Genomic DNA, 27,554 nt, shown 5'->3' with positions numbered 1-27,554 from the left:
AGACAAGTAAGGTGATGTACAAGTTGTGCAAGTCTGTAGCACAGCAAATCCTAGTGCCTGGACAGGAGAGTTTCGTGGGACATTACCACAGTGTTACAGTATTATCAGGGTTGGAAGAGACCTCACAGATCATCAAGTCCAACCCTTTACCACAGAGCTCAAGGCCAGACCATGGCACCAAGTGCCACGTCCAACCTTGCCTTGAACTGCCCCAGGGATGGCGACTCCACCACCTCCCCAGGCAGCCCATTCCAGTGTCCAATGACTCTCTCAGTGAAGAACTTTCTCCTCACCTCCAGCCTAAATTTCCCCTGGCGCAGCCTGAGGCTGTGTCCTCTCGTTCTGGTGCTGGCCACCTGAGAGAAGACAGCAACCTCCTCCTGGCCACAACCACCCCTCAGGTAGTTGTAGACAGCAATAAGGTCACCCCTGAGCCTCCTCTTCTCCAGGCTAACCAATCCCAGCTCCCTCAGCCTCTCCTCGTAGGGCTGTGCTCAAGGCCTCTCACCAGCCTCGTCGCCCTTCTCTGGACACGCTCAAGCATCTCGATGTCCCTCCTAAAAACAACCAGAACCGAAGCTTTATGTGTGTTAGCCAAAAACGCCAACTGGAAAGGGTGATGGCACTTGTGTACTGTAGTGTGTGGGCTGAGATGCAGAAACCGCCACAGAAGCTGTAAAAATGCTAAAACGGTCGCTTTTTTGTTGTTGTTTTTCCCGATAGAGTTTGGTAATGATCTCAGAAGATCTTTTCGGCCAAAGCCATGGCACGGGCAGTAAGAGCGCCTCGGAACGCCGGCAGGGCAGCGCCGCGCCGAACCGCGGGCACACCGAGCATTCTGGGAGGACAGCCTACTGCGGGTCCTTCCTAGCTGTGGCTGTTCACCGACAGCCTGATCCTCCCCGCAGTGGCGATCGTTTCCCACCCGAGCCGCGGCCGCCGTTGCCTTCGCCTCGGAGGAGCCGGCGGGGCGGCGCTCGGTGCGTCGTCAGCGGCGGCGCTGCGGCTTTCCCCCGCCGCCCGCGCAGAGCCAGCCCCGCGGCGCAGGCAGAGGCGCCCGGAGATGTGCCCGCGCGCCGGGGGGCGGGGCGCTGCGGGCCGCCTCACGTCACGGCGCCAGCCGCCGGCGGAGGGCAGCGGCGCTGACAGCGGCTGAGGAGGTGGTCGGCTCCGCCGCCGCCATGGGCAGTGAGTACGGACAGCATCGTTCCATGGGCGGGGGCGGACCGGGAAGCCGGCCCGGGCTGTGGGGTCGCTGCCTGTGTCGGGGGAGGATGTGGCTGGTCGCCGGCCCGGCAGGCTGAGGTAGCGGCGTGGCTGACGCGCCCGCCCCAGACGGGCCCGGGGGACGCCGGCAGCGGGGCACCAGCCTCCCGAGCAGCCGGGCAGAGGGTGAGACGAGTCGCTGCTTGGCACTTCTTTGTGCTAGGTTATTTTTTTCCCCTCTGGCCTTAGTTTTTTTAACACGGGAGACGTGCCGCCTTCTGTGGAACAGGGTGCACCTTCTGGTGTGCCGCCTGAGGGACTGGGGTTAATAAGGGAGAAAGATGTCTCGGGGCTTGCAGTTTAACGAGGGAGAAAGATGTCTCAGCAAAGTGTAAAAGTAAACGTGATATGTCGGCCAGAATGTTACTTAACTTGACATGCGATGCTTTTTCGTTGAAGAGAGACTGATGGTTGTTTTCTGTGGCTATCCAAATGTTCTTAGGCTGGGAGTCACGTACAAGCCTTGCAGGACATAGTTCTCACCAAACATATATGCACTGATTTTGTTTGGTTGATTGGTTTGGGTGTTTTTTTTTGGTGTTTGTTTGTTTTTGTTTTGTTTAAAATTTTTATTGTTCCAGAAAAAGAGCTCAAACTGTTGATCCTTTCTGGGTTTCTAAGAGAAAAAAACTTCTGTACCTTGGGCGTGATGGAGCACTGGACCGGACTGCTCAGAGAGGTTTTGGAATCTCCTTCTTTGGAGAGATTCTCAACTCTCATGGATACGATCTTGTGCAGCCTGTTCTAGGCGAACCAGTTTTAGCAGGGGTGTTTGACTAGATGATCTCCAGAAGCTGCTTCCAACCCCACCATTCTTTGGTTCTGTGAAGAGAATTGTTTCCAAAGTCCCAATCAGAATAAGTGCTGCAGTGATTTAAAGTAGGATTTTGTAGATTGGATTAACTGCTTCTGTAAAGCACATCTGTGTGGATGCTTTTGGATGTCACTGTCTTTTGCTTCTGTGTTTAACTAGCACAGACTGATACTAGGTCATTTATTTTTAGATGGAATACAATTTAGTTCACTTCTGGTGATATATACAGTGCTACTTCTCATCTAAAATGGTTCCAGCTGTGGAAAAAAAGAATGGGCCATGTCTGATTAGAACAAGAGTTTTCTTTCTCGTTTTTCCTTAGTTTTCAGGGGTTTTTTTAAGAACAGGACATTAATTTTCAGACATTTCACTCAAAAACCGTTACTTGCACTTTGTTTTGTCTCCTTGAAGTTGAAGTTGTATGAAGTCCTAGAAATTTATGAAGGTTCATTAATGTATTTTTTCTCTCTTTTGTGTGTGTGTGTCTGTCTTTTTCTGGAGCAGTTAAATTTTTAGAAGTTATTAAGCCATTCTGTGCAGTGTTACCTGAAATCCAGAAACCAGAAAGAAAGGTGAGTCCCACATTGTGCTCTCAGTTCTGTTGGGCCACAGCTAAAAGAGTATCTTGATATTCAAGTCCATGCTCTGATATACAACGTGCCCTCAAGTAGGAGGGGGAATCCATGTTATGGTGAAATATTGTCATGCTGATCAATTCTTAACAGCTTCTGAGAAGTTGATCCACTTAGTAATTGTCCTAACTATTTTTTTTTTTTAAGTCTTACCTCTAGACTGAGTTTATTTAGTTTCAACTTCAAGTAACTCAATCTATTTTGAGACACCTAAAAAGATTTTTCAAGTTTGGGTTTTGTTTTTTTCTCTGTGGATACCACTGCTGTCTTTTTGGGTACTTGTGTTGGCTTTCAGTACTGGTTACAACTCTGTGTTTTGAGATGTCTTATGTATTACTTTGCAAAGACTTGTGTTATAATTCAGGAACACAAATTTAGTTCTTCCTTTCCCACAAAGTATTTTCCACTCCAATAGCCATTGTTGACTTTGAAATAGGAAAGTGATCTGTAATATAGTTCAGGTAATTGCTCCCTGTTCACGTACTGGACGTGACTCTTTTCTTTGTTGTGAAATCAATGGACTGAGCTAATTTACAGCTGATGTCTCCATTCCCTTAGTCCTAGAAGCTTCTCCAATTTCTCAGCACATTTTCTAGTTTAAAATTAGTTAATTTCTACAGATAGGAAAAGACCTCCCTTCTCAAAAAAAACCCCAAACCAAACAACAAATAAAAAACCCTCAAACCAAAGCAAACACTCACTGGTTTTTAGTCCCAGAACTCAAGGAACCACGTAGCACTTAGGTGATAAAGGTTTTAATTAGAGTAAGAAACTTACCTAATATTCATTGTCATGACTGACATGGATATTCCTGAAGACTTAAATACTGATTCTTATATTGTTAAAAGGGAATATGTAGCTGGGAACATGACACTGTCTGCAAGAATCCTCTTTACTTGATGACAGGTTCTTTAAGGTTAGGACTGGATGCAGAGATGATTGTGCTAGTACCCGTAGCTGAGCCTGCTGGATTGAGTGGAGAGGATCCAATAAAAACTGCTGATTATTGCCCTCTGGAGTTGAGTACTGAAAAGATTGAGAGTAATCCTGGCTTTTTACTCCTTCCATTTTAACTTGTTGCTTTCCAGCATCTTTCCCCCTCGAGACAGGTTTCCAAACAAATAATTAGATCAGACAAAGGCATCTTCAGAGCTGGAACCTGCAGAGTCAGACCTTATGCTAAGATTTGGATAAACCAGATGTGAGTGGAAGGTACCCATTTGTGAACCTTAGTGCAGTCTTCTGGTGCTGATTTATGGTGTATCTGTGATTAGTTTGCTACATCCATCCTAATTTTGTCTAATGAAGTGGGATGAGAAGAAGAAGCTGGGACAAATCTACAGATATGTTTCTGTAAAGCTCCTTCATAGATGTGATTTTTCTCTCTTCCCCCCCCCCTTTTTTTTTTTAGTTGTTTTTTTTTCCTCCTCTCTTTCTATTTGCCAGAGAGGAAGAGGGGCTTGATTTGCCCATGTCCTCTCTCAGCAGATGAAGGATGCCCAGAGATGTGCCGAGATGCCTATCCTCTTTATTTGGGTCACTTTGTCTTTATTACTATCTAGGTCACTGTCTAAGCAATGGCTGCCAGTTGCCAGCATTGCACAAATGTGAAGTGAAAATACAACTGTGAAGGTATTTCCTAGACTGAAGAGCCCTTTGACCATTTAAAGTTACATTCATTGCCTATATTTTATTAAGTGACCTAGGTCATTCTATATCACTGTAATTCTTTGTTATTTATTTTTGTCTTGCAAGCAGTCACTCACAGACATCACTAGTAATGGGCTTAGTGGATTGGTTAAGGCCAGGATATGAAATTAAGATAACAAAATAAAGAAGAACAAATAATCTATTTTCTCTCTTGATTGTTAAGTTACAATGAAGTTTTGATGCAATTGGGCTCTTACTGAATCATTTTGCCATTACTGTTGATGAGGACAACGAGCTTTTTCTGTCACTAGGGAATGTTGCTTTTGTGTTTTGGCTGACTCTATTAACAGAAGCAATTGCTGCTTTTGTAGTTAGTTCACATTTCCCTCATACACACAGATTTTTCTAAGTAGAACAAACTGTTCAGAACACCAAGAAGATGATGCTTAAGTTGCTTAATTTTCACAGGTTTTAAGAAAAATGTCAAAGGAATAAAATGTCCAAGTGAATCTCATCAGATGATGAAATGTACTGTCCCTGTACTTGCTACCATTTGTGGCTGGAATATTTTGGCACCAATCTGTATTTTGCTGTTCCTGGCATATGAATTTGGATGCCTCCTTTTGTTTTTTTGTCTTTTTGAATCATAGAGACTGCTTTCCTTGTGAATAGCTGTGATTTGGGTAACGCAGAATTTTTCTAATGCTGATATTCAGGTTAGTTACAGAGCAAGCCAGGGCAGTTGTGGAGCTTGACTGAAGCCTCAGAAGCCAAGGTTAACTGTTGTGCTGCAGAGAAATTTGGTTAAGCAGTTTTCTTTTTAAAAGTCTCTGCTGAAAATCTGAATTTTATAAATTCAAACAGCCCGTGGTAAAGTGGGTCAGCACTGCATAAAGTCTAACAAGATACTGTTTGCATTTATTTGCTGCTGTTGTTAATTTTCTTCTTTAACTTTGTGCTGTAAGTGTATTTAGCATCTGGCCTCTTTTTTTAAAAGAGTGAGCTGATATCAGTAAGAAAATTACTGGGATTATTTTGCCTTTAAGTAAGTGCATACTTTCACATACAAAGGTACAGACTGCTTCTGGGTTTTCTTTTGCTTGAGAAGCTGTACTGCTGCACTGCTTTTTGCTGTCTCGCTTGTGGGTATTCAGCACCTATAAAATCAGGTACTAATCCTCGTTACCTCTCTACAGACAGATTCAGTAGTTGGAGGCAGAAAGCTAGTGTTTCTGCTCTATCTTACAGTTAGGTCATGCCGTGTTTTAGTAGCTGCTGTACTGTTGTCTACAGTGAACGCACTTGTACTAATGTTTGTGATCCTTGGAGGAGGGTTGGCAACTTGAACATAACACTGCATCTTATCTCTCTGTGTACTCTTCAAGTGCATTTCTTTCTCCCTCACGCTTTGATCAATCCTCTGGTTCAAACTTAAATCTTGTGGTTCTTCTGTTTTTACACTTGGCACTAGTTTCAGTTGCCTCCAATCTTATGACCCTGAGATCAAATTATCAGTGTTCTGACATTCTTTTCTAAGGGATACGTAATATCTATAGATAGAAATATTTTGGAAGTTAAAGAGTCTTTTAAAATTATTTTATCATTTTTGTCAAGATTATATAATGGTGAATTTGAGCTTCCTCTAACACTGTTTAAAACAAGCAATTTTAAGTATTTTTCATTGCTTTTTATGAGTTCTTTTTACAGCAGTGAAATCTTATTGAAAACTTCATAGTGCTTTAATTTAATAACAGCCATCCTTACCAAACAGTGCTTCAAATTTGTTGAAGGCTCAAGGACTAAGTTTTGGATTTTTTTTCAAGAATCTTTCATATTTGTTCTTCTGTGTCCATAGTTTTAGCTTTTCTGTAAATACCCACTGTATTAGAACACTATATAGAAAATATATTCTACTGATTGAATGCTGTGCCATGCTATCTGCCAGATCACCTATAATCTCTTTGCACAGAAGCCCATGACTGTCTCTTTCTCTGAAAATCTGAAATCATCATAAAAATAAATTTTAATAAGAAATTATGCCTTCTGGTTTGGTATCTTTGCATTTCATTCTGAATGATGTAGCATTTAGTACTAATGTGAGAGTGCAGTGGAAGTTCTACATAAACTGAACACGTGAATCTCTATAATCTGTTCTGTAGATTCAGTTCAGAGAGAAGGTGCTATGGACGGCCATCACTCTCTTCATTTTCTTAGTATGCTGCCAGGTAGGTCATTGATGTTGTCTGTTGATGTTGGACTTGATGATCTGTGAGGTCTCTTCCAACCTTGGTGATACTGTGATACTGTATTTCTGATAATGTGTGTTCTGTGCATCTGAAGTACAATGCCAGAAGTGTGAGAATTTCTTGTTTCATGTTGACCTACCAGTTTGAGATGTGTATTTTTATGGTTAAGTCCTTAAAGTTCAGCTAAAGAACTGTGATTCTCTGTAATAGTCTTTATTGGTTACATGTGTTTTCAGAAACTAATGATTTCTATGTAGTCTAAAATATATCATCTTTTTTCTCGTCATTATAGAATCATAGAATGGTTTGAGTTAGAAGGGACCTCTAAAGGTGATCTAGTCCAATTGCCCTGCAGTGAGCAGGCCCATCCACAACTAGATCCCATTCCTCAGACCTCTATCCAACTTGACCTTGAATGTTTCCAGGAATGAGACACCTACCACTTAATCTGGGCATCCCAGCTCAGTGCACCTGGCCAAACACTGATGCTGGCTGCTGAGTAAATGTCCAAGCTAATTATTTATTGAGTAGTTTAAAACTGAGCATTATTATGCATTCTTTACCTTCTGGTCATAGATAAGCTTAAATTTTAGCAATAACAAGCTTAAAAGTGAAATAAAATGACTGTTTTTACCTGAGTTCTGTTGACCAAGCTGATGGGTTGTGAACATTGCAGAAAAATGTTGTTTTTTTTTTTTTTTTTATATGTTTAAGTTGACATTCAAGATTTGGGGTATTTTGTGGATGGCAAAAATGTTAGGTAAAAGCCCTCCAAAACACAGGTCTTTGTAAACATCTACGTGTTCTTTATTACTTAGAACCTGTACCTGGGTTGTGAAGAGTCAGTGTTGGCATTTTTAATGAGTATTTAGATATTGCAGAAAATGAGAAGCTGTGGGTTACTTCATATATATATATTTAGAGCTTCTAGACCTCTTTGAACAGTTTAGATGAACCCTACAGCTTCAGAAGTAAGCTTTTTGTGTTGTATTTATTAACTTACCCATTCCAGGCTCTGGAGCAGTAATTTAATAATCTTCCTTTAAAACTCTGAGAGACTGTTTAAAAGGTAAAACCTAGCACTTGTATTTACCTGTGTTTTTTTGGGAGAAGGAGACAGGAATGATGCCAGAGCTAGAAGAATATCTGTGTTTTGTAGGTGCTGGATATATACACCATTAAGGTTTTAAATCTATACATAAGACTGTAGCAGTTGAGTAGGAAATCTGTGGATTCAGACTCAAGTTTTTAGGGATAAGTGTGTAAAATTGACTGGATTCCTTGTTTACTGTTTTTGTGATTAAAAAGAGTTTCAGAGAGCTCAAAATCCCTCAGTATGGCATATAGAACATTGGAGGATTTGTATAAACTTGGCTAACTTTGATGGTTCCATATTGCCAGCTGTAGAATTGGCATATAGAACATTGGAGGATTTGTATAAACTTGGCTAACTTTGATGGTTCCATATGGGCTATTTTAAAACATATTGCCAGCTGTAGAATTGGAGTATTTAAACTTGCTGGAGGAAGACGTTTACATTGTAATTCTTGCTTGTGATGGTTTTGGTGTTCCCCACCCCCACACACTATAGATATCACCCAGACTAGGCTCAGCTGGCTCTGGAAATATGAATGAAGCTTATATTTGCAGCTAGCACAATATACAAGCAGATATTTACAGTATATACAGTTATAGACAGAAATATACAAAGTAAACGGTAATCCAGAAACACAGCAGCCCTCCCAGAAACCTGAGTCCCCAGGAGGGGCTCTCAACCACCCCTTCATCTTCCCCCTGCCCCTCTCAACCTTACCCCGGTCCCAAGGAAGAATGGAGGTTCGGCCAGGGGAGTTAGGAAGCAAAGTGGATTAGTCAAAGAGGCTAGAGAGAGATACAGCTCAGCCAGTTCCCCAGCAGAAGTGGAAGTGGTTATCTTGTTTTTATTTCTTGTTCTTATGGGTCTCAGCAAGCCTGTGAGGGAAGTAGACATCATCATAGTTTTCCTTTCACAGCCTGTAATCTAGTTCTTCTCACCAAAACATTCTAGCTGGCTTCAAACTAGCACATTGCTGTATCTTTAGTTTGTACTGAAAAAAACCTCTGTTTAGGACTATTTAAAAAACATAACCCTTGCTTTCTTCTGTCTTCTCAAAGATGTCTTGCTACAGGTTTTTGTTAAGAAAAACAAATAAACAAAACCCTGTTGAGATAATTTAGGTGAAATTATTAGATTATCATCTATGATTTTCTCAGTCCTACTAATGATTTCAAATGGCTGAGCTATTTATTTTATGGCTTCTCTGTTCTTTTTGGGGGTTGTAGTACTTCAGAACTGCATCTTTTGGGCATTTACATCTTCAGCAGTCTGGTTTATATGCACTGACTCTTCTTTCTAGGGCTTTCTTGCTTTTTGCCAAAGAAGGATCTTAGTTTACACAGTTTAGTCCTCTGAGTCATGTCCCAGTTGGAGGGTTGAAATAAGTGGTGCCATTATCTTTGTCATTGTTATGCTCTGCTGTAATTTAATAAAAAGTTGGAATAAATTATAATAAACAGTTGACTCATTTCATGTTAAGCTGTTTGGATTAATGCAAGCTTTCTCTGTGTCTTGGCTGTGTGTGGTGACAGATACCTTTGTTTGGAATCATGTCCTCGGATTCCGCAGATCCCTTCTATTGGATGCGAGTCATTCTTGCGTCAAACCGAGGTTGGTAGATGATTTCCTTTCTCTCTGTTTTGTGGTGCTGTGAACAGACCAGGTGAAAAATGCTCAGCTGCTGAGTTTTGTGAAACGCAGATGTGGTGTTGTAACAATTTGTGAACTTCTTAACACATGTCATTGGAACTGACTGAGACTTGAGCAGTAGAGAGTGATTGTTCCTGTTTACACTGCTCTTCTGAGACCCCACCTTGAATACTGTGCCCAGTTCTGCTGTCCCCATCATAAGGAGGACACAGAGATATTGGAGGCGAGTCCAGAGGAGGGCAGCAAAGGTGATCCAAAGGCTGGAACACCTTTGCTATGGAGACAGGCTGAGGGAGCTGGGATTGTTCAGCCTGGAGCAGAGAAGACTGCAAGGGCACCTTGTAGCTGCCTTCCAATACCTGAAGGGATCCTATGGGAAGGCTGGGGAGAGACTTCTTGTAAGGATGTCTAGCAATAGGACAAGGGGCAATGGTTTGAAGCTGAGGGAGAGTAGGTTTAGACTAGATGTTGGGAAGAAGTTCTTCAGTAAAAAAGTGGTGGGACTCTGGAATAGGCTACCCTGGGTGGTTGTGGATGCCTCCTCCCTTGGAGTGTTTAAGGTCAGGTTGGATGAGGCCTTGGGCAGCCGAGTCTAGTTATGAAGTGTCCCTGCTCATGGCAGGGAGGTTGGAGTACAGGGTGGAATAGTTCCAACCTGACAGTGTTCATCCTAGGAGTGGGGTTTTCTTTGACATGGAGATGAGATTAATCTTGGCTCTCAATTCTTGGGGTGATTGTGTTTCAAATTGTAGATCAGTCTCTTTCTGATGCGTATATGGGACAGAGGATCTTCTGTCCCATCTCTTACAAACAGCAGTATTTGCAGTATAAGAGCATTGACTAGAAAATACCTTATGTGTTCAAGGTACTTAATACCTCATAACGTTTTGGAAACATTATGGGTGAATGATTTTATAGGTTGGAGATGATTTATAGATTGGAGATGATTAAGCTTATGTTTTAGCAAAGCCAGGCTGACTTATTTTAGAGTAGACATGTGAATCCCAACCAAATGTGCAAGAAGACTTAAACTAATGCTAGAAGGCTGAAACTTAAGATGAGTGACCTGGCATGCATGACACTAAATGAGGACACTGACCTCATCAGTGTCTTGGAAAATTGGCTGGAAGTAAAAGAATCAGTGGAACCCTCTAATGTGAAGGTAGAAATTATTTAGGAATGGCAAATTTTGTTACACCCACAAAGATAATAAGGTAAACAAGTTAGCTTTGTTTTGATTATGTCTGTGCTGGAATACATTTGAAGCATTATGAAAAACGTTTGAGGTCAGAAACCTTCCAACACATTGGAAACAGATGTAGTAACATAAAATAATGCTAGCCCCCCTAGTATTAATACTAATAGAAAGTACACAAAAGACAGACTCAGCAGTTGTGAGATGCACCATGCCAGCAGTGACTGCTGGATGCCAAATACTGTGAGCATCACAGTCTCACAGAAAGTGTCATGGTCACGGTGAATGGGAGAGTTGGCCTCAGGAGCAGAATGATGGATGAGACCCCCCCAGGGATAGCAGTCATCAGGCATAGAGACCACCCTGAGTAAACCTTCTGATTTATAGTGTGTGACATTTGTGGTATGGAATACTTCTGTTGGCTGGCTTGGGTCAGCTGCCCTGCTTTTTCTCCTGGCTTTTGCGTTTAGCTAACTCCCAAACTGTTAAAGACCTTGATCACTGTAGGCACTCACATACCATGGCTGGCCACAGACAAAAGCTAAAGTGTCTTATGAAGTTTGTTCTCACCCAGCTGGGTGCTGCAATCTCTAAAAAATGCAGCTTTCCTGAATAGAAAATCGATTCTAACCTAGCAAAAGTAAGACACAGACCCAGTATCCTCAGGCTGTGGTTCTTCAGGAGAGATGCTTGAATGGCAATTGTGCTGGTTTTTCTTCCTGTTTAGGTACTTTGATGGAATTAGGTATCTCACCCATTGTGACATCTGGTTTGATCATGCAGCTGCTAGCTGGAGCGAAGATCATTGAAGTTGGAGATACTCCAAAAGACAGAGCCTTGTTCAATGGAGCTCAGAAATGTAAGCACTGTCCCAATTAAAATTAACGAGCATAGTTTCATTTTGGAGAAAGCAGCGTGCCTAAATGATACTAAATGTGAGATCTTTTTGGTATGTGATTTCAGCAGAATTTTTAAAAGGACTTGCTTTCTCTCTTTGTTTTAGTATTTGGGATGATTATTACCATTGGGCAAGCCATTGTATATGTTATGACTGGAATGTATGGAGATCCTGCTGAAATGGGTGCTGGAATTTGCCTTCTTATTATAATTCAGGTTTGTAATGAGCTATTTTGTGTGTAACTGAGACTGGTTAGATACAGTGTAGCCAGGAGGAGAAATCTTCCTATGTCTGATTGCCTTTTATTTATTTTTAATGCTGTAAAAGCACCATGCTTTGTCTGTGTCTATATGAGAAATTCCAAACAGTCCATAAAGGAGAAGGAATTTGGCTTAGTTAATAGCAGAAACGTTTCAGGTGGGAATGGCTCTTTGTTTCAAAACACAGGAATCAGTGGACTTTGCAAGCAGTAGTTGCTGTGCAGTACTGTAGAGGACTTCTCACTAAAGCATTGAGACATCATCCTGTAGAGCAAAGCAGTAAACACACAAACATAAACACTTGAAAAAAGTGCTTCCGGAGTAATGCTTGTTTTCATCAGTGCTGACAAGTCACAGAGATCATTGCCAGGTGGGAGGCACAGGCATTTGTACGTGAAAGGGCAAGAATACTGCATGAGTGATGTTTAGATGAAAAGCATAATGATCACTCACCATCAGAATAAAAATACTGAAACTGGGAATGAATACATAATTCTTGTCTTGATTCATTTTCTGTTTCTGCTCAGTTTTATTGCTTTCCCCACAGCTCTTTGTTGCTGGTTTGATTGTGTTGCTGTTAGATGAGTTGCTACAGAAAGGCTATGGCTTGGGGTCTGGGATTTCTCTGTTCATTGCTACCAATATCTGTGAAACCATTGTCTGGAAGGCTTTCAGTCCCACCACCATCAACACTGGCAGAGGTATGTGAGTGATTGCTGTTATTTAGATCATGTTCAGTGGATGTGTACCATTAGATGTTTATCAAATTTTAAAAAATGGTTTTAATATGTCATGACTAACTCATTAAGTCAGTTATCTACAAGTGAAATGAAAATGTTGTCTGACGTGAAGGTTAATAATCTACAATTTTGCTGTTATTGATTTGAATTGTAGTAGATAAAACGGGACTTGAAGCCCATTGACTGAAGATTTTTGGATTTCCAAACTAAAATAGTTTTGTCTTAGCATCATTGAGTCTATAGAAGTAGAGAAGATAAGAAGTTCTGTTTTCAGAGGAGTTGTTTGTGATCCAGCTGTTGTCGATAGCTGTAGTTGGTGCCTCCAGATGATTTTGTTAGTGTGATTCTTCAGAAACTTCCATCTCTTCATTCCTTAGCCAGTCTTTGACAACATCTGTTTGTCTCGACACCCTAGAATTACCAAGTTAAGATGCAGTCTGTTGGCATCAAAAAGTTATGTAGTTTAATGCATACATTTGAAATCCTGAGGTATAGTTTCAGTTTGTTTTCATTTTCACCTGATGTTCACCAGTTCTGGCTGTTGGATTTTATTACTGCTTTTCTAAAGCTATATTTTTGCCTTGTTTACTTTTTCTTCCTTCCAGCCACCTTTCTGCCCTCAGAAAATAAAGAAAAAGAATATTTCTTTGTGTATGTGCTTGGAGGTGTTATGAATTATGCAAAATTAATAATTGATACTAATTTTGATATCCAGGCAAAGGTTGTTAATAACTACGAAAACTCTTTATTACCGCTAAATCTTGCCAGAGAACTTATTTACAAGGTTTGAAATGCTCAATTTGGATACACACAGGGGACAGGCAAAGCTAGAACATTTTAAGCAGTAACTAGCAAACACAAACATTATACTGGAAAAGAAGGTTCTTGTGGTTAATTGTACTGCTTATCCACTAGATGGATGCAGGAAGATCCATTCTGCTTACAGCAGAAGGCAATTAGTGAGTTACAAGAGGCTTTAAGTATTTATTCACAAAATAGTATCAGACAGTACTCAAAGCATATGGAAGGGTTGCTGTTGGTGGTCTCAAAGCTGTTAGAGGCTTTGGAATTTTCCCAGGCTCTTTTCTCAGGAAGCTGGGAATCTATAGCATAGTCTCTGATCGGGTTCCTCTTGATTTCTGATTCAGCAGAAGCCTTGCAGAGAGGCAGGCAGGATGCAATGCGATGTGCAGTGTTGGCACAATGTCATGCTGGCTATGCAGGCTGATTGCATGCAGGCATTTAGAGTCTGTTCCTGGTAAACTCAAGGCAGTGGAGTTTCCAGGCTGTTCAGGATGCAATGAGGCAGCAGAGCACACCGTGCTACCTGCTCATCCCTTTTTATCAATACCAGCCTGAGACTAATGGGGCTTTGGACACAGATTAGCCAATCAGAATGGCACTTTTCCAAGCCTGGCCATATTAGGTGTGATGGTTTGGGGGTTACCCCACCCCCCCCACACTTTGTATTTGCCCCAGCTAACTCAGACGGACCCTGGGAATATAGATGAAGCAATTTATTTACAGCTAGCAGAATTTACAAGCAGCTATTTACAATATATACAGTTATATACAATTATATACAGTTATATACAAAGGATAAACAGTATAAAAGCACAACTCCCCTCCCAGAAACCTAAGTCCCCAGGAGGGGCTTTTAAACCACCCCAACACCTCCCCCGGCCCTCTCAACCTTACCCCAGTTCTCAGGAAGAAAAGAGGTGCAGCCAAGAGGTTAGGGAGCAAGGTTAGTAGGAGCAGGGTTAATGAGATGTGACCAGGTCCAAGGCAAAAGCAAGAGTGAGAAACAAAATGGAGAAAAAGTCTTTCTTCTTCCCAGAGTTCTCAGCGTAACTGTGAGAGAAGTAGACACAATTGTTTTTCATTTCACTGCCCGTTATCTAGTTCTGTTACCAAAACATTCTAGCTTGCTTCAAACTAGCACAATCCACCCCTGTCTACTTCGCTCAGAGTATCGCTGAGAATTATCCAATCTAATCTAAACCAATATTTACACTAAAACAATATATACAAGTTCAGTTCACACTTCAATCAGATGTAGGTGATTCAAAAGCTCAGAACAGGGACTCCCAGGTGATGTTGGGTTCGTGCTCACGTACTGTAGATTCTATCGTAGATTCTCTCAGTGTTGGGCGCCGATGTTACCTAGAACAGAAAAACTCCTAACAGCTTGAATTTAAACTCTCTCAGCTAAGGTTAGATTTCTCTGTGGAATACACTGGATTTCACCATTCTCCTGCATTACCCAGTATGTATGACCAGGACCCTCAGCAGAAACCACCCCTCGGACAGGTTTCCCTTCGCCCGAAGGAGAAAATACCCAAACAGTTTTCCCTAACAGATTTTTCTCATGTACAACAGGAACTTTATCACCGTCTACTGTTTGGACCAAATCTGATTGTGCAGGTCCTGCTCTATTTACTGAACCTCTACTATTTACCAACCAAGTAGCTTGTGCTAAATGTTTGTCCCAGTTTTTCAGAGTTCCACCCCCCATGGCTTTTAGGGTGGTTTTCAGCAAACCGTTGTAGCGCTCAATCTTCCCTGAAGCTGGTGCATAGTAGGGTATGTGATAGATCCATTCAATACCATGCTCTTTGGCCCAGTTTTTCACAAGATTGTTCTTGAAATGAGTACCATTGTCTGACTCGATTCTCTCTGGAGTTCCATGTCTCCACAAGATCTGTCTCTCCAAACCAACAATGGTGTTACGTGCAGTAGCATGTGGAACTGGATAGGTTTCCAACCATCCGGTGCTGGCTTCTACCATCGTTAGCACATACTGCTTGCCAGAACGAGATCGAGGTAAAGTGATGTAGTCAATCTGCCAGGCTTCACCATACTTGTACTTTGACCATCTCTCACCATACCATAAGGGCTTGATTCGCTTAGCCTGCTTAATAGCAGCACAAATGTCACAGTCATAGATGACTTGGGTGATAGCGTCCATGGACAAGTCAATTGACCTATCACGAGCCCACCGGTATGTTCCATCTCTGCCTTGATGTCCAGATGAGTCATGGGCCCACCGAGCTAAGAACAGCTCACCTCGGTGTTTCCAATCAAGGTCAATGTCAAGTTCAGAGTTGGTATCAACTTGAGCAATCTTAGCAGCTTGATCTGCCTTCTGGTTGTGGTGATGTTCCTCATTGGCTCTGCTCTTAGGCATGTGTGCATCTACGTGCCGCACCTTCACTGGAGTTTTCTCCAGCCGTGCATCAATGTCCTGCCATAGATCAGCACACCAAATAGGCTTTCCTTTCCTCTGCCAACCATTCTTCTTCCAGTCCTTCAGCCAACCCCATAGAGCATTGGCTACCATCCACGAGTCGGTGTAGAGGTAAAGGATAGGCCAATTCTCACGTTCAGCCACATCAAGAGCAAGTTGAACAGCTTTTACCTCAGCGAACTGACTGGATTCTCCTTCTCCATCTTTCGTTTCGGTAACTCTCCTGGTTGGACTCCAGACTGCTGACTTCCATATTCGCTTGTTCCCAACAAGACGACAGGAACCGTCTGTGAACAAAGCATAGTTCTTTTCCTGATCAGAGAGATCACCATAGGGAGGAGCTTCCTCAGCACGAGTTATTTTCTCCTCTGGAGGTTTGGAACAGTCTGTGCCTTCCGGCCAGTTGGTGATCACCTCCACCAAACCAGGTCGATCAAGATTACCCATTCGTGCTCGTTGGGTTATCAAAGCCATCCATTTAGACCAGGTTGCATCTGTGGCATGATGCGGTGATGAACCCTTGCCCTTGAACATCCAGTTAAGAACTGGCAGTCTAGGAGCTAAAAGCAATTGTGACTCAGTTCCAATCACTTCAGAAGCTGCTTTCACTCCCTCATAGGCTGCTAGTATCTCTTTTTCAGTTGCAGTGTAATTTGTCTCTGAACCTCTGTAACAACGTCCCCAGAAACCAAGAGGACGACCACGTGTCTCATTTGGAGCTCTCTGCCAAAGACTCCAAGTTGGACCATTGTCACTGGCAGCCGTGTACAGAATGTTTTTAATGTCCGGACCAGATCTCACAGGTCCCAGGCCCACTGCATGGACTACTTCTCGTTTAATTTGATCAAAGGCTGCTTGTTGTTCAGGTCCCCACTCGAAATTGTTTCTCTTACGAGTCACATCATGCAGAGGTTTGACAATCTGACTGAAACCAGGAATGTGTAGTCTCCAAAATCCCACCACACCAAGAAAAGAAAGTGTGTCCTTCTTACTGGTGGGAACTGCCATGGTAGAGACTTTGTTGATCACATCCTGTGGAATGTAACGGCGACCATCCTGCCACCGCACTCCCAGAAACTGAATTTCTTTGGCAGGTCCTTTGACCTTGTCTCTTTTAATGGCAAAACCTGCTTGCAACAGAATGTCAATGATTTTGTTACCTTTCTCGAAGACTTCCTTAGCAGTTTGGCCCCACACAATGATGTCGTCGATGTACTGGATGTGCTCTGGAGCTTTACCTTTCTCCAGTGCATTGTGGATGACTGAGTGACAGATGGTTGAGCTGTGTTTCCACCCCTGAGGCAAACGATTGAACTGGTACTGGATTCCTCTCCAGGTGAATGCAAACTGAGGCCTACACTCCTTTGCTATGGGAATAGAGAAGAAAGCATTAGCAATGTCTATGGTTGCATACCATTTAGCCTCCTTCGATTCCAGCTCGTACTGGAGTTCCAGCATGTCCGGCACAGCTGCACTCATGGGTGGCGTCACCTCGTTGAGGGCACGAAAGTCAACTGTCAGTCTCCAGTCGCCCGTAGGTTTACGCACAGGCCAGATGGGACTGTTGAAAGGTGAATGAGCTTTCTCGATGACAGCCTGACTCTCCAATTGACGAATCAGCTGATGAATGGGCAACAAAGAGTCACGGTTAGTTCTGTACTGTCTGTGATGAACAGTTTGAGTTGCAATTGGCACTTCCAGGTCCTCTATGTCATGATGTCCCACAACTGCAGATTCATCAGAAAGTTCTGGTCTAACAGACAATTTCAACTTATCATCCTCAATCTCTACAGATGCTATTCCAAAAGCCCATTTATGACCCTTAGGATCTTTGAAACAACCTTGTCTCAAAAAGTCAATTCCCAAAATGCAAGGCGCATCAGGACCAGTTACAATAGTATGTGTCTTCCACTCTTTACCAGTTAAACTGATCTCAGCCTGTATCTTAGTTAACTCTTGAGATCCACCAGTGATTCCAAAGATAGAAATGGACTCTGTCCCTTTGCAATTAGATGGCAATAAAGTACACTGAGCACCTGTGTCAACTAAAGCCCTGTATTTCCGAACTCTTGAACTGCCAGGCCACCTAATGAATACATTCCAATAGATTCGGTTCTCTCCACTATCCCTTTCCTCCTCCTGGCTGGAGGCAGGGCACCCCTAATGCTGAACATGGCATGTGGGGTGTACACAATGATTGGTGTTGTTGTGAGAGAAATTGCAACTGTTGGAACAATTGCAGTTGCTCTCGGGAGCTGAAGAAGTGACAGCTACTTTCCTGGCATTATTGCCTCTGTTTCTGCCACTCTGCAGATCCCTGACCCTCTTTGAAAGAGCTGAAGTAGGTTTACCATCCCATTTGTTCATGTTCTCACCATATGTGTCACGCAGAAGTATCCACAGTGACGCACGTGATTGCTGCTGTCTGGGTGGAATTTGTCTCCTCCTGGGCTGGAATTGCCTTGCAGGAGGTGGGCGTCTGTTCCTGATGGCAGAAACATTCACCCATTCAGATGATGCAGGAATGGTATCTTTTACCAGATTGGTAATGTTTTTGAGATCCTCCTTCAGTTCTTTCATGCTCTCCTTAATGCCATCTCTAATCTCTGTACCTAGAGTTTTTATGGCAGAGACTAGACCAGAATGTGACAAGCTGTCCTCAATCTGCCTGAGCTGATCAGTGAATTCACCAACAGTGAAAGATCTTCCATTATCACTCCTTGCTAGGAATTTACTGGCCAAGATGTTAGCATAGGATGAAGGAGCAAGCTTAATAAGCTTCTTCATGAGACCTGTTCCCAAAGGAATATCGTCAGGCTCATGAGTGCCATGATCTCCATAAAGCACTTCCTTCACAGCAAACTCCTTCAGAAGCTTAATTCCCTGCTCAACGGTGTTCCACTTCTTGGCAGCCCATGGCAAATCATCTCGGGAAGGATATCTCATAGCCACAGCCAACAGAAGGCGTGTCCATAAGCTAACCCTACCAAGAGGACTTGCTAGGTGTTTGTCCACTCCACTCTCCTTAGTGAGTGGTCCCAGCTGCTTGGCAGACTTGTCTCCTACCTGCAGAGCATTAGCACCAATGCCACGGCATCTCACTAGCCAGCTTAGGATTGGCTCACCTGATTCTCTTGTGTATTCCTTCCTAACTTCCCTGACCTCTCTGAGTGGATCCTTGGAGCCTTGAATGTCATCTTCCTCCTCTTCTTCCTGTTGTTCTGGTGGTGCCTGGCCTAACACAATCTTCCTCATAGCATTCCTAAACTCATTGGAACCATCCTCTCTCTTGGCAGCTAACCTCACAGCGCTCCTCTCACTTGAGTATTGTTGTCTCAGCACATCTACAAGGTCTCGCAGACTAACTGCCTCCTCTTCCTCCTCTTGCTGCTGATCACCAGAGGTCCCATCTCTTACATCCTCCTGCGAACCACTCTTTGTCTTAGCTTTTGCCTTAGCAGGTGCCAGAAGGGCCTGAGCAGCAACAGACTTGGATGTGTCTGCTGGAGGATTTGAATTTTTAGGAGTCTGACTTGGAGCATTTGAATTATTGGAGGTCTGACTTGGAGCATTTGAGTTCAAATCTGCCTTGCTTTTAACAGGAGGATTTTGGTTCTGGTCTGCTGGCTTGGGGTTTGAATTGGCTGAGCTGGTGTTATTAGGATTTGGACTGACTGGGCTAGCGTTACCAGCATTAGCGTTATTATCATTAGTGGGATTATTTGCCTGTCCTCCTGGGATGCCTGCCAACCCTGACTTGTTTTGATTGTTGCTAGGAACATTCTGATTTTGGGTACCTGCCTGTGCTCCTGAGGCTCCTGCTAAACTCTGTGGCTTGTTTTGGTTATCCTTATCATTGTTTACGTTATTGGCAGGAACACTGGCTGTGTTCCCAGCACTTGGAGAAGGAGGGGCAGAGGCTGGCAAGGGGGAAGCCGACAACTGTGTTCCCTTGTTTTGCTGTGAAAGAGACTGCTTCTGAGACACAGAAATTTTCCTAGCTCTTGCAGAAGCTGGTTTTGAATTTTTCACACATAATGCCAAAATTAATATGAAATTTAAAACTACAAGAGCCAGTATAATGCCCAGCATCCCTGCCATGCTCTGTTTCGAGTAGAAATCCTTGCATGGATTTGGCATTTCAGTTTGGGGCTGGATGACCCTCATGAGAGCAGTAGATAAAGCAGACTCTCGATTGATTGTAACATTATTGACAAAAACTCTTGTAATATCACTAGTAATATTCTCAGTGACACTAAAACCAGCATAACCAAGAATAAAATCACCCCAGCTCCAGAACATGTTTGAAAGCTTAACTTTAGCCTTCTTAAAAACTACATGAAGTAAGAAATAACCAATTTGATCTTTGATCCAGTTGTACACAAAAAACCAGAAAACAGGCCACACAGCAATCCCCACCAAGTACAATAGCTGCTTGATTAGCTTCATCTTAATTCCCAGAGCTGATTTCCACTCACTGAAATATCTAGCCCCACGTTGGGAAAGCCAATAAAAAATGTGATGGTTTGGGGGTTACCCCACCCCCCCCACACTTTGTATTTGCCCCAGCTAACTCAGACGGACCCTGGGAATATAGATGAAGCAATTTATTTACAGCTAGCAGAATTTACAAGCAGCTATTTACAATATATACAGTTATATACAATTATATACAGTTATATACAAAGGATAAACAGTATAAAAGCACAACTCCCCTCCCAGAAACCTAAGTCCCCAGGAGGGGCTTTTAAACCACCCCAACACCTCCCCCGGCCCTCTCAACCTTACCCCAGTTCTCAGGAAGAAAAGAGGTGCAGCCAAGAGGTTAGGGAGCAAGGTTAGTAGGAGCAGGGTTAATGAGATGTGACCAGGTCCAAGGCAAAAGCAAGAGTGAGAAACAAAATGGAGAAAAAGTCTTTCTTCTTCCCAGAGTTCTCAGCGTAACTGTGAGAGAAGTAGACACAATTGTTTTTCATTTCACTGCCCGTTATCTAGTTCTGTTACCAAAACATTCTAGCTTGCTTCAAACTAGCACATTAGGTGAAGCCAGGGCTTTCGTTTTCCTTTCCTGTGTTGCTTCCCTCAACACAGAAGGAGGAGGAGTAGGGGAGTATATCTGGACAAGCCAAGGTCCTTAGACTCAGTGGCTCCAGGTTCTTTGTCCTCTTTCCTGTGGTTGCTTCTCCCCACGGCAGAAGGGAGGGAGAGCAGAAAAACATGTCTGGGCAAGCCAGGACATGTATAAGCCTATTTAGGCCTACCACAACAGGAGGTTGTTTTGTTGTTGTTTATTCTATGCCCAGAGATAATGGTTTGGTAGCTTATTCTACATTCTGTAAGATAAAACAGCCTCTTGTGCTGTGATATAGTTGTAATAGGATTAATGTCTCTGTTTACCTGGTTTTATATGTGTCTTGTCTTTCCAAAAGAAAGATGCCGTTTTTCAGATGTTTTAAGTTTGCAGATTAAAATTTATTTTCCATTTTTTTTCCTCATGCAGGAACAGAGTTTGAGGGTGCTGTCATTGCATTGTTTCATCTTCTGGCTACACGAACCGACAAAGTCCGGGCTCTGCGGGAAGCATTTTACCGGCAGAATTTGCCCAATCTCATGAATCTGATTGCTACAGTGTTTGTGTTTGCTGTAGTCATTTATTTCCAGGTAAAATGGGAAATTCCTCACAGCAGCTCTGCAGCTGTGTAGATAGGAGTGTGGGGACCTTAGATGCTGCAGTCCCTGGGAATTGAAATACAGAAGTTAGAGTAACCAAAGTATATTAGCTTTGAGTAAGAAACCCTTTTTATTCCCGTGCTAGTATTTCAGTAACATACCTCTGTGGCAGTACAGCTGTTACATTTTGCAGACAGCCCCTCAGGCAGTGATGTAATCTCACATTCCATTACATGCCATACACATCAGGAGAGTACCTTTACTAAAAAAGGATTATAGCTCTCCAGTGGCTGTATCACCCAAATAATACACTTGATATTCATAGCTAACTTAACAGAACACCTTAGGACACAGCTAAAGAACCTTGCTTCTTTGAGGTGTGCATGATACAGATTTGTTCTAGAAAAGAACTTCCTGTTTTTCCCCTAATTTTCTAGACATACTTCCCTGATACTTCTTTTTCAATTTGTTCATTTGCTGAAATGGACACTAAAAGAGATCCATATGTGGTGGTTGTTTCGTTTGGGTTTTTTTTGTGGCTAAAGTGTGTGGGGGGGGGGTAGTGGTGTTTTGTTTAAAGCTGTTGAGTATTCTGAGTGCTAGCAAAAAGCCCTGAATTCTCTGGTTTTCAAACCCACGTGGCTTTTCTTGGCTCTATTCAAATAAGAGCCTGCTTCAGAAAACAGAAGTCAGGGTGTGCTACATAACAGCCTGCTGTTAACTGGCTAGTTATGTTGAAAGCCATGAAAGGCTTTTCTCAAACCCTATTCTATAAAGTGAATTTTAGAGGAATACCATTTCACAGATGAAAACTAACATTTATGTAAAAAGAACATAACAGAACCACCAGTAACACCAATAAACCCTTAAAATCTGTAATCCAGACTGCAGCAAAAGCTTTTGGATTCCATTGTCTCCAACCTCGTACTCCTTGCTTTACCCAGCAAGAACTTTATGCTCAGGAATAGGTTTTAGCTGCAGCAGGAATACCTTCTGTCCTGGAAAACAACTTGGTGCGTTTGTGTTCTTTCCTGTAGGGATTTCGTGTTGATTTACCCATCAAGTCTGCACGATACCGTGGGCAGTACAGCAGCTATCCTATCAAGCTCTTCTATACCTCCAACATTCCAATCATCCTGCAGTCTGCCTTAGTTTCAAACCTCTATGTCATTTCCCAGATGTTGTCTGTTCGGTTTAGTGGCAACTTCTTGGTGAACTTACTAGGACAGTGGGCAGTAAGTATTTCACTGCTTTTCTAACATCACAGAATTATTTGTCTGTGTTGCTTTGTGGTGAATGACAGAATGTACCAGGTTGGAAGAGACCTCAAAGATCATTCAGTCCAGCCTCCAACCCAGCACCAAAGGGTCAACACTAAAACATACCCCTAAGTGCCAGGTACACATGCTGCTTGAATGCTCCCTGGGATGGTGACTCCACCACTGCCCTGGGCAGACCATTCCAATGTTTGAGAAACTTTTCAGTGAAGAGGTATTTCCTGATATCCAGCCTGGACTTTCCCTGGTGCAGCTTGTAACCATTTCCTCTAGTTCTTTCACTTTTCATCAAGGAGAAGAGGCTGGGCCCCTCCTCCCTCCAGCCTCCTTTGAGGTAGTTGTAGAGAGCAATGAGGTTTCCCCACAGCCTCCTCTTCTCCAGACTGAACAACTTCAGCTCCCTCAGATGCTCCTTGTAGGCTGTGTGTTCCAGGCCCTTCATCAGCCTCTTTGCCCTTCTCTGGAGATGCTCCAGCACCCCAGTATCCTTCATATAGTGAGGGGCCCAGATGTGAAGATAATACTTGAGGTGTGGCCTCACCAGTGCTGAGTACAGGGGGATCATTACCTCCCTGTCCCTGCTGGCCACAGTGTTTCTGATACAAGCCAAGATGCCATTGGCCTTTGATATTTTGCCAGCAGGAAACTGGAATGCTTAACTTCATAACATTTGTGTGTTGAAACTGTTTCAAACACTGAAGAGGAATTCCTCTGTAAATACAGGACAGGCTTGTGAGGGATCTGTGAGAAATACCTAATTTGCCTTTTTCTTCCTCTCTCATAGGATGTCAGTGGTGGTGGTCCTGCTCGCTCTTACCCTGTTGGTGGTCTGTGCTACTACTTGTCCCCACCAGAATCCATGGGTGCAATATTTGAGGACCCTGTCCATGTAATAGTTTATATAATATTTATGTTGGGATCTTGTGCATTCTTCTCGAAGACTTGGATTGAGGTGTCTGGCTCATCAGCGAAGGATGTAGGTGTTCTGATAAACATGCCTAAATGTTTTCAGTCTGCCTCTAATTCAGCACTGACTAGCTGCTACCTGACCAGTGACTACACTGCCTAAGCAACAGGTGACTATGAAACACCACAGTAGTTACATAAAATCATGGTTTTTTTGCAGGTTGCCAAGCAACTCAAAGAACAGCAAATGGTGATGAGAGGCCACAGGGATACTTCAATGGTTCATGAGCTTAACAGGTAAGGAAGGAGCTGCTGGCTTCCAGTGGGGTGGTTAGGGATGCTGGGGAAGTGTCAGCTGGAGCAGGTGTTTTTGGACAAATCTAAGACTTTTATTTGCTGCAAATATCAAGATTCTTCCCACTCAGCTTGCCTTTCCCAGCTCTGCAGATGTTTATAGCAGTAGGCAAGAGATTAACCTGTAGTGTCTCTTGTTTGAGTGGCATAGTGAAGGAATTTGGGGTGAATCTCCTCCATGTTTGTAAAAGGAAGATAACCTTGATTTTTATGTGTTCAGTTTACCATTACTGAGCTAAGATGACATGTGAAAGCAGGATTTTATGCAGTGTGCAAAGCCTGCAGAGCTATGTAGACAGATAATTTTGTACCTATGTGTTTGAGTCAAAGCAGTTACTCTTGGTCCTGTGGAGGTTCCATAGCACATGCATATGTGAAATTGTTACACCATGAATGGAAAAGCTTTGCCAGTCTGCAAATACACAGCTTGCCTTTTGGAGAGTATTTATTTTAGCTCCTGGTGAGGCCATACCTTGAGCACTGTGTTTTTGAGGTCTTCACTACAAGAAGGACATTGTGATTCTGGAACTGATCCAGAGGAGGACAGTGATGCCGGTGAAAGGGTCTGGAGAACAGGTCTTCTGAAGAGCAGCTGAGGAAACTGGGGTTTAGTCTGGACAAAAGGAGGTTGAGGGTAGACTTCATTGTTCTCTACAACTACCTGAAAGGAGATTGTAGCGAGGTTGGTGTTGGTCTCTTTTACCTACTAACAAGTGATAATTGAGGGGAAATAGCTAAGTTGCATCAGGGGAGGTTTAGATTGGACATTAGAAGAAACTTCTTCACTAAAAGGCTTATTAAACGCTGGCATAGCTTCCCATGGGAGGTGGTTCAATCCCCATCTCTGGATGTGCTTAAAAGATGCAGAGGTGTGGTGCTAAGGGACATGATTTAGCACCAGCCTTGGTTGAGTTCAATAACGACTGGACTCAAAATGATCTTAAAGGTGTTTTCCAACCGAAGCAATTGTATGACTCTGTAAATACATGTGATGGTTTGGGAGTTACTCGCCCACCCCCCACAAATTCACCAGACTAGACTCAGCCATCTGGAAGGTAAGGAAGCTATATTTACAGCTTACCACAATTTACAAACATATATATACAATATACAGATATTTACAGTTATATACAAGTTAAAGGTAATACAGAAACACAAAATCCCTCCTGAAACAGACTACCAGGAGGCTCCTGACCCAAACCTCCTCCCTGCTTCCCCTCTTTCCATCCCCTCAGAAATAACCAGATCAATCCCCATATATCTCACATGATAAATCTGTAGAGATCTGAGGTGAGATGTCAAAAAGACAACAAGGAGGTTGAGGAAAAAGGTTAGATGGGGTTGTAGAGTTAAGGCAGATGCAACCATGCAGACTGCCAGAGAGGAGAACAATTGAGAACTGAGAGGTGTGTGAGAAGAGAGTGTCTTATATTTTGACTTCTTGCTTCTCTCATCAGAATGAGTGATATAGATCACTGCTATTTTTCTTTCTGCTCACAGCTAAAGATTTCTCTCAGGAAAATATTCCAATTGGCCTCAAACCAGCACAATACAGAAGATAATGAGAGCTAAAGGTGGAGTGGTGTTTGCAACACTGAATCTGTCGCTCTATATTCTAGCTGCTTTAGTAGTAGAAGTACAGTTAGAGCACTTGGCTGAAAATTAATGCTTATGTTTTTTTTGTCTTTGGTACAGGTACATCCCTACAGCAGCTGCATTTGGTGGTCTGTGCATTGGTGCCCTTTCAGTGCTGGCTGACTTTCTAGGAGCCATTGGGTCAGGCACTGGTATTCTGCTGGCAGTCACTATTATTTATCAGTATTTTGAAATCTTTGTAAAAGAACAGGCTGAAGTTGGAGGAGTAGGTGCATTATTTTTCTAGATGTCCAAATATTTCATGGTTTATGTCAAAGGGAAGATATTTTGACAATATGCATCATTTAGTCAAATACTGCTCTTTTCTTTTTACTTGTTTTTAAGTGCTATGTGTCCCATTACTGTAATGGGCATTGAGCAATGCCTGTGTGCAGCGTTAGTACCAGCTGCCTTAAGAATCAAGTTTACATTATCTTGTTTAAGTATTATCTAGTGTTGCCTGTAATGCTGGAAACCAATTCATCTACCTTGCTGTTCAAACACTACAGTGAGATGGCAAAATGTATCAGTTGGGTAACAGTAAATGTTTTTACACACAGCATTAAAATGTCAAATTTAGTTCCCTGTCCTTAATGGGAGGGAAAAAACAAATCAAAATCTGAGTTCAGATTTGCCACATGCCAGTATTCCTGACAAAATTCAGTTGTAGCCTGTATTTTACATTAAGTTTTTATACTTTTTAACTTGTATTTCCTCACCATTGAACTCAACACTCCTTATTCCTTTGTGGTGTCTCCACCCAGGCACCTTTCTTTTAGCTCTGAGGGTGGACAAGCAAATACTATACCAGAGACTGATACCCATCTCATCTGTGAGCTGATTTTGTGGTGGGTTTACTGCATCACAGGGCCCTGGGCCTCTTGTGGGACAGCATTGGGAGATGCTGTCATGCTAAGAAGTCAGCCCAGTAGTTTTATTTAAACATGTACTTGTGAAAACTGTGCCACTGAAACTTCATGTCCACTTTGCTTTTGTGAGTCTAAAGAACAAGGCCTGGTTTCTGAAGCAGTGTTCATAGAGGGGAAAGGGAGGCACGAGGAGTTCCTGATGGAAATTTATTTATGCTGTCGCACTTTACAGCGGCAACGTAACTGTAACGTTAGACAATAAACTTATTTAATTAAGCTCTTTCCTGTCTCTTACCTGCCCCAGATGGAATTCATGTGCATTCTTTGATCATTGCTAGCATGCTTTGGTAGTGAGGTAGGTTTGGAAGGCTCCGTTTCTCTCTGTCCTTTCTGTTGCTAGAATGTAATTCTGGTCAGATTTTTGCAGCCTTAATTTAAAAACAAATCACAGGATTCTTCCCCTTAAAACTATTGAGTTATCCTGCTTGGCTGTAATCAATTACTTTTTTCCCTTTGATTTCACATTTTGATCTCTTCTGTCCTCTCTCATACTCAACTTGAAAGTAACTTTGTTGTTTCTGAAGGTAAGAAAATCTTAAGCAAGTTTTCTGCTTCAGTCTCCCTAATTATGCATGCTCGTCCAAATTTACTTCAGAGGCAAGACTTTGATGTTTGCATACATTTATTACAACTCTTAGATCCTAAACTCTAAGCAGAGGTGGTTATTTACATAATAAGAAGCAGATGACTGCACCTTCACTGAAGATGTGTTTGGCAAAAGATTTATGGAGAAGCGATGAGACTGAAGCTGCAGTCTCAGTATGGATGGACGCATCCTGGGGAGAGGGAGAACTGCAAGGCTGTGCGATCTCGGGGCATGTAAGCAAGCACAGTCTCCTGGCTTGGTCCTACACCATTCATGGCTGTTTTGCTATAGTCAGCATTGTTGCCAGTCTTTCTTAGATCAAACAAATGGGTTTTCTCTTTCTGGATAGTCAAGGTAGGACTGCAAGAAGGAAGCAACATCACAAGGCCTGGTGCACAGGACAAGGAGTGATGGGAGGAGAGATTTAGCCTAGATACAAGGAAAATTTTGTTTGGTGTTTTTTTGCACTGAGGGTAGTGAAACACCAGCACCGGTTGCCC

At 42.7% G+C, this 27,554-nt stretch overlaps 1 protein-coding gene across 1 annotated transcript; it reads left to right on the top strand.

Moving 5' to 3' along the window:
* The first annotated feature begins 1,083 nt into the window (after window positions 1–1,083).
* Window positions 1,084–26,684, top strand: SEC61A2 (SEC61 translocon subunit alpha 2). Its single transcript, XM_064142653.1, has 12 exons — window positions 1,084–1,188; window positions 2,585–2,652; window positions 6,522–6,587; window positions 9,237–9,315; window positions 11,277–11,408; window positions 11,553–11,662; window positions 12,255–12,408; window positions 21,198–21,358; window positions 22,405–22,602; window positions 23,429–23,620; window positions 23,771–23,847; window positions 25,600–26,684. Exons 1-12 carry the CDS (start codon window positions 1,182–1,184, stop codon window positions 25,784–25,786), a joined length of 1,431 nt encoding a protein of 476 aa, XP_063998723.1. The 5' UTR covers window positions 1,084–1,181; the 3' UTR covers window positions 25,787–26,684.
* The last annotated feature ends 870 nt before the right edge of the window (window positions 26,685–27,554 follow it).

This window comes from Pogoniulus pusillus, chromosome 4 (genome assembly GCF_015220805.1).
Source record: "Pogoniulus pusillus isolate bPogPus1 chromosome 4, bPogPus1.pri, whole genome shotgun sequence".
Taxonomy (NCBI): Eukaryota; Metazoa; Chordata; class Aves; order Piciformes; family Lybiidae; genus Pogoniulus; species Pogoniulus pusillus.
Note: the sequence above shows the minus strand (reverse complement) of the source record. Positions and strands in the feature narration are given on the sequence as shown.

What these genes read in the sequence shown, in the direction of transcription:
- SEC61A2 (XM_064142653.1), top strand. An exon ending in TCCAGAAACCAGAAAGAAAG is followed by an intron (nt 2,653 to 6,521) that starts GTGAGTCCCACA and finishes TCTGTTCTGTAG; the next exon opens with ATTCAGTTCAGAGAGAAGGT. An exon ending in CATTCTTGCGTCAAACCGAG is followed by an intron (nt 9,316 to 11,276) that starts GTTGGTAGATGA and finishes CTTCCTGTTTAG; the next exon opens with GTACTTTGATGGAATTAGGT.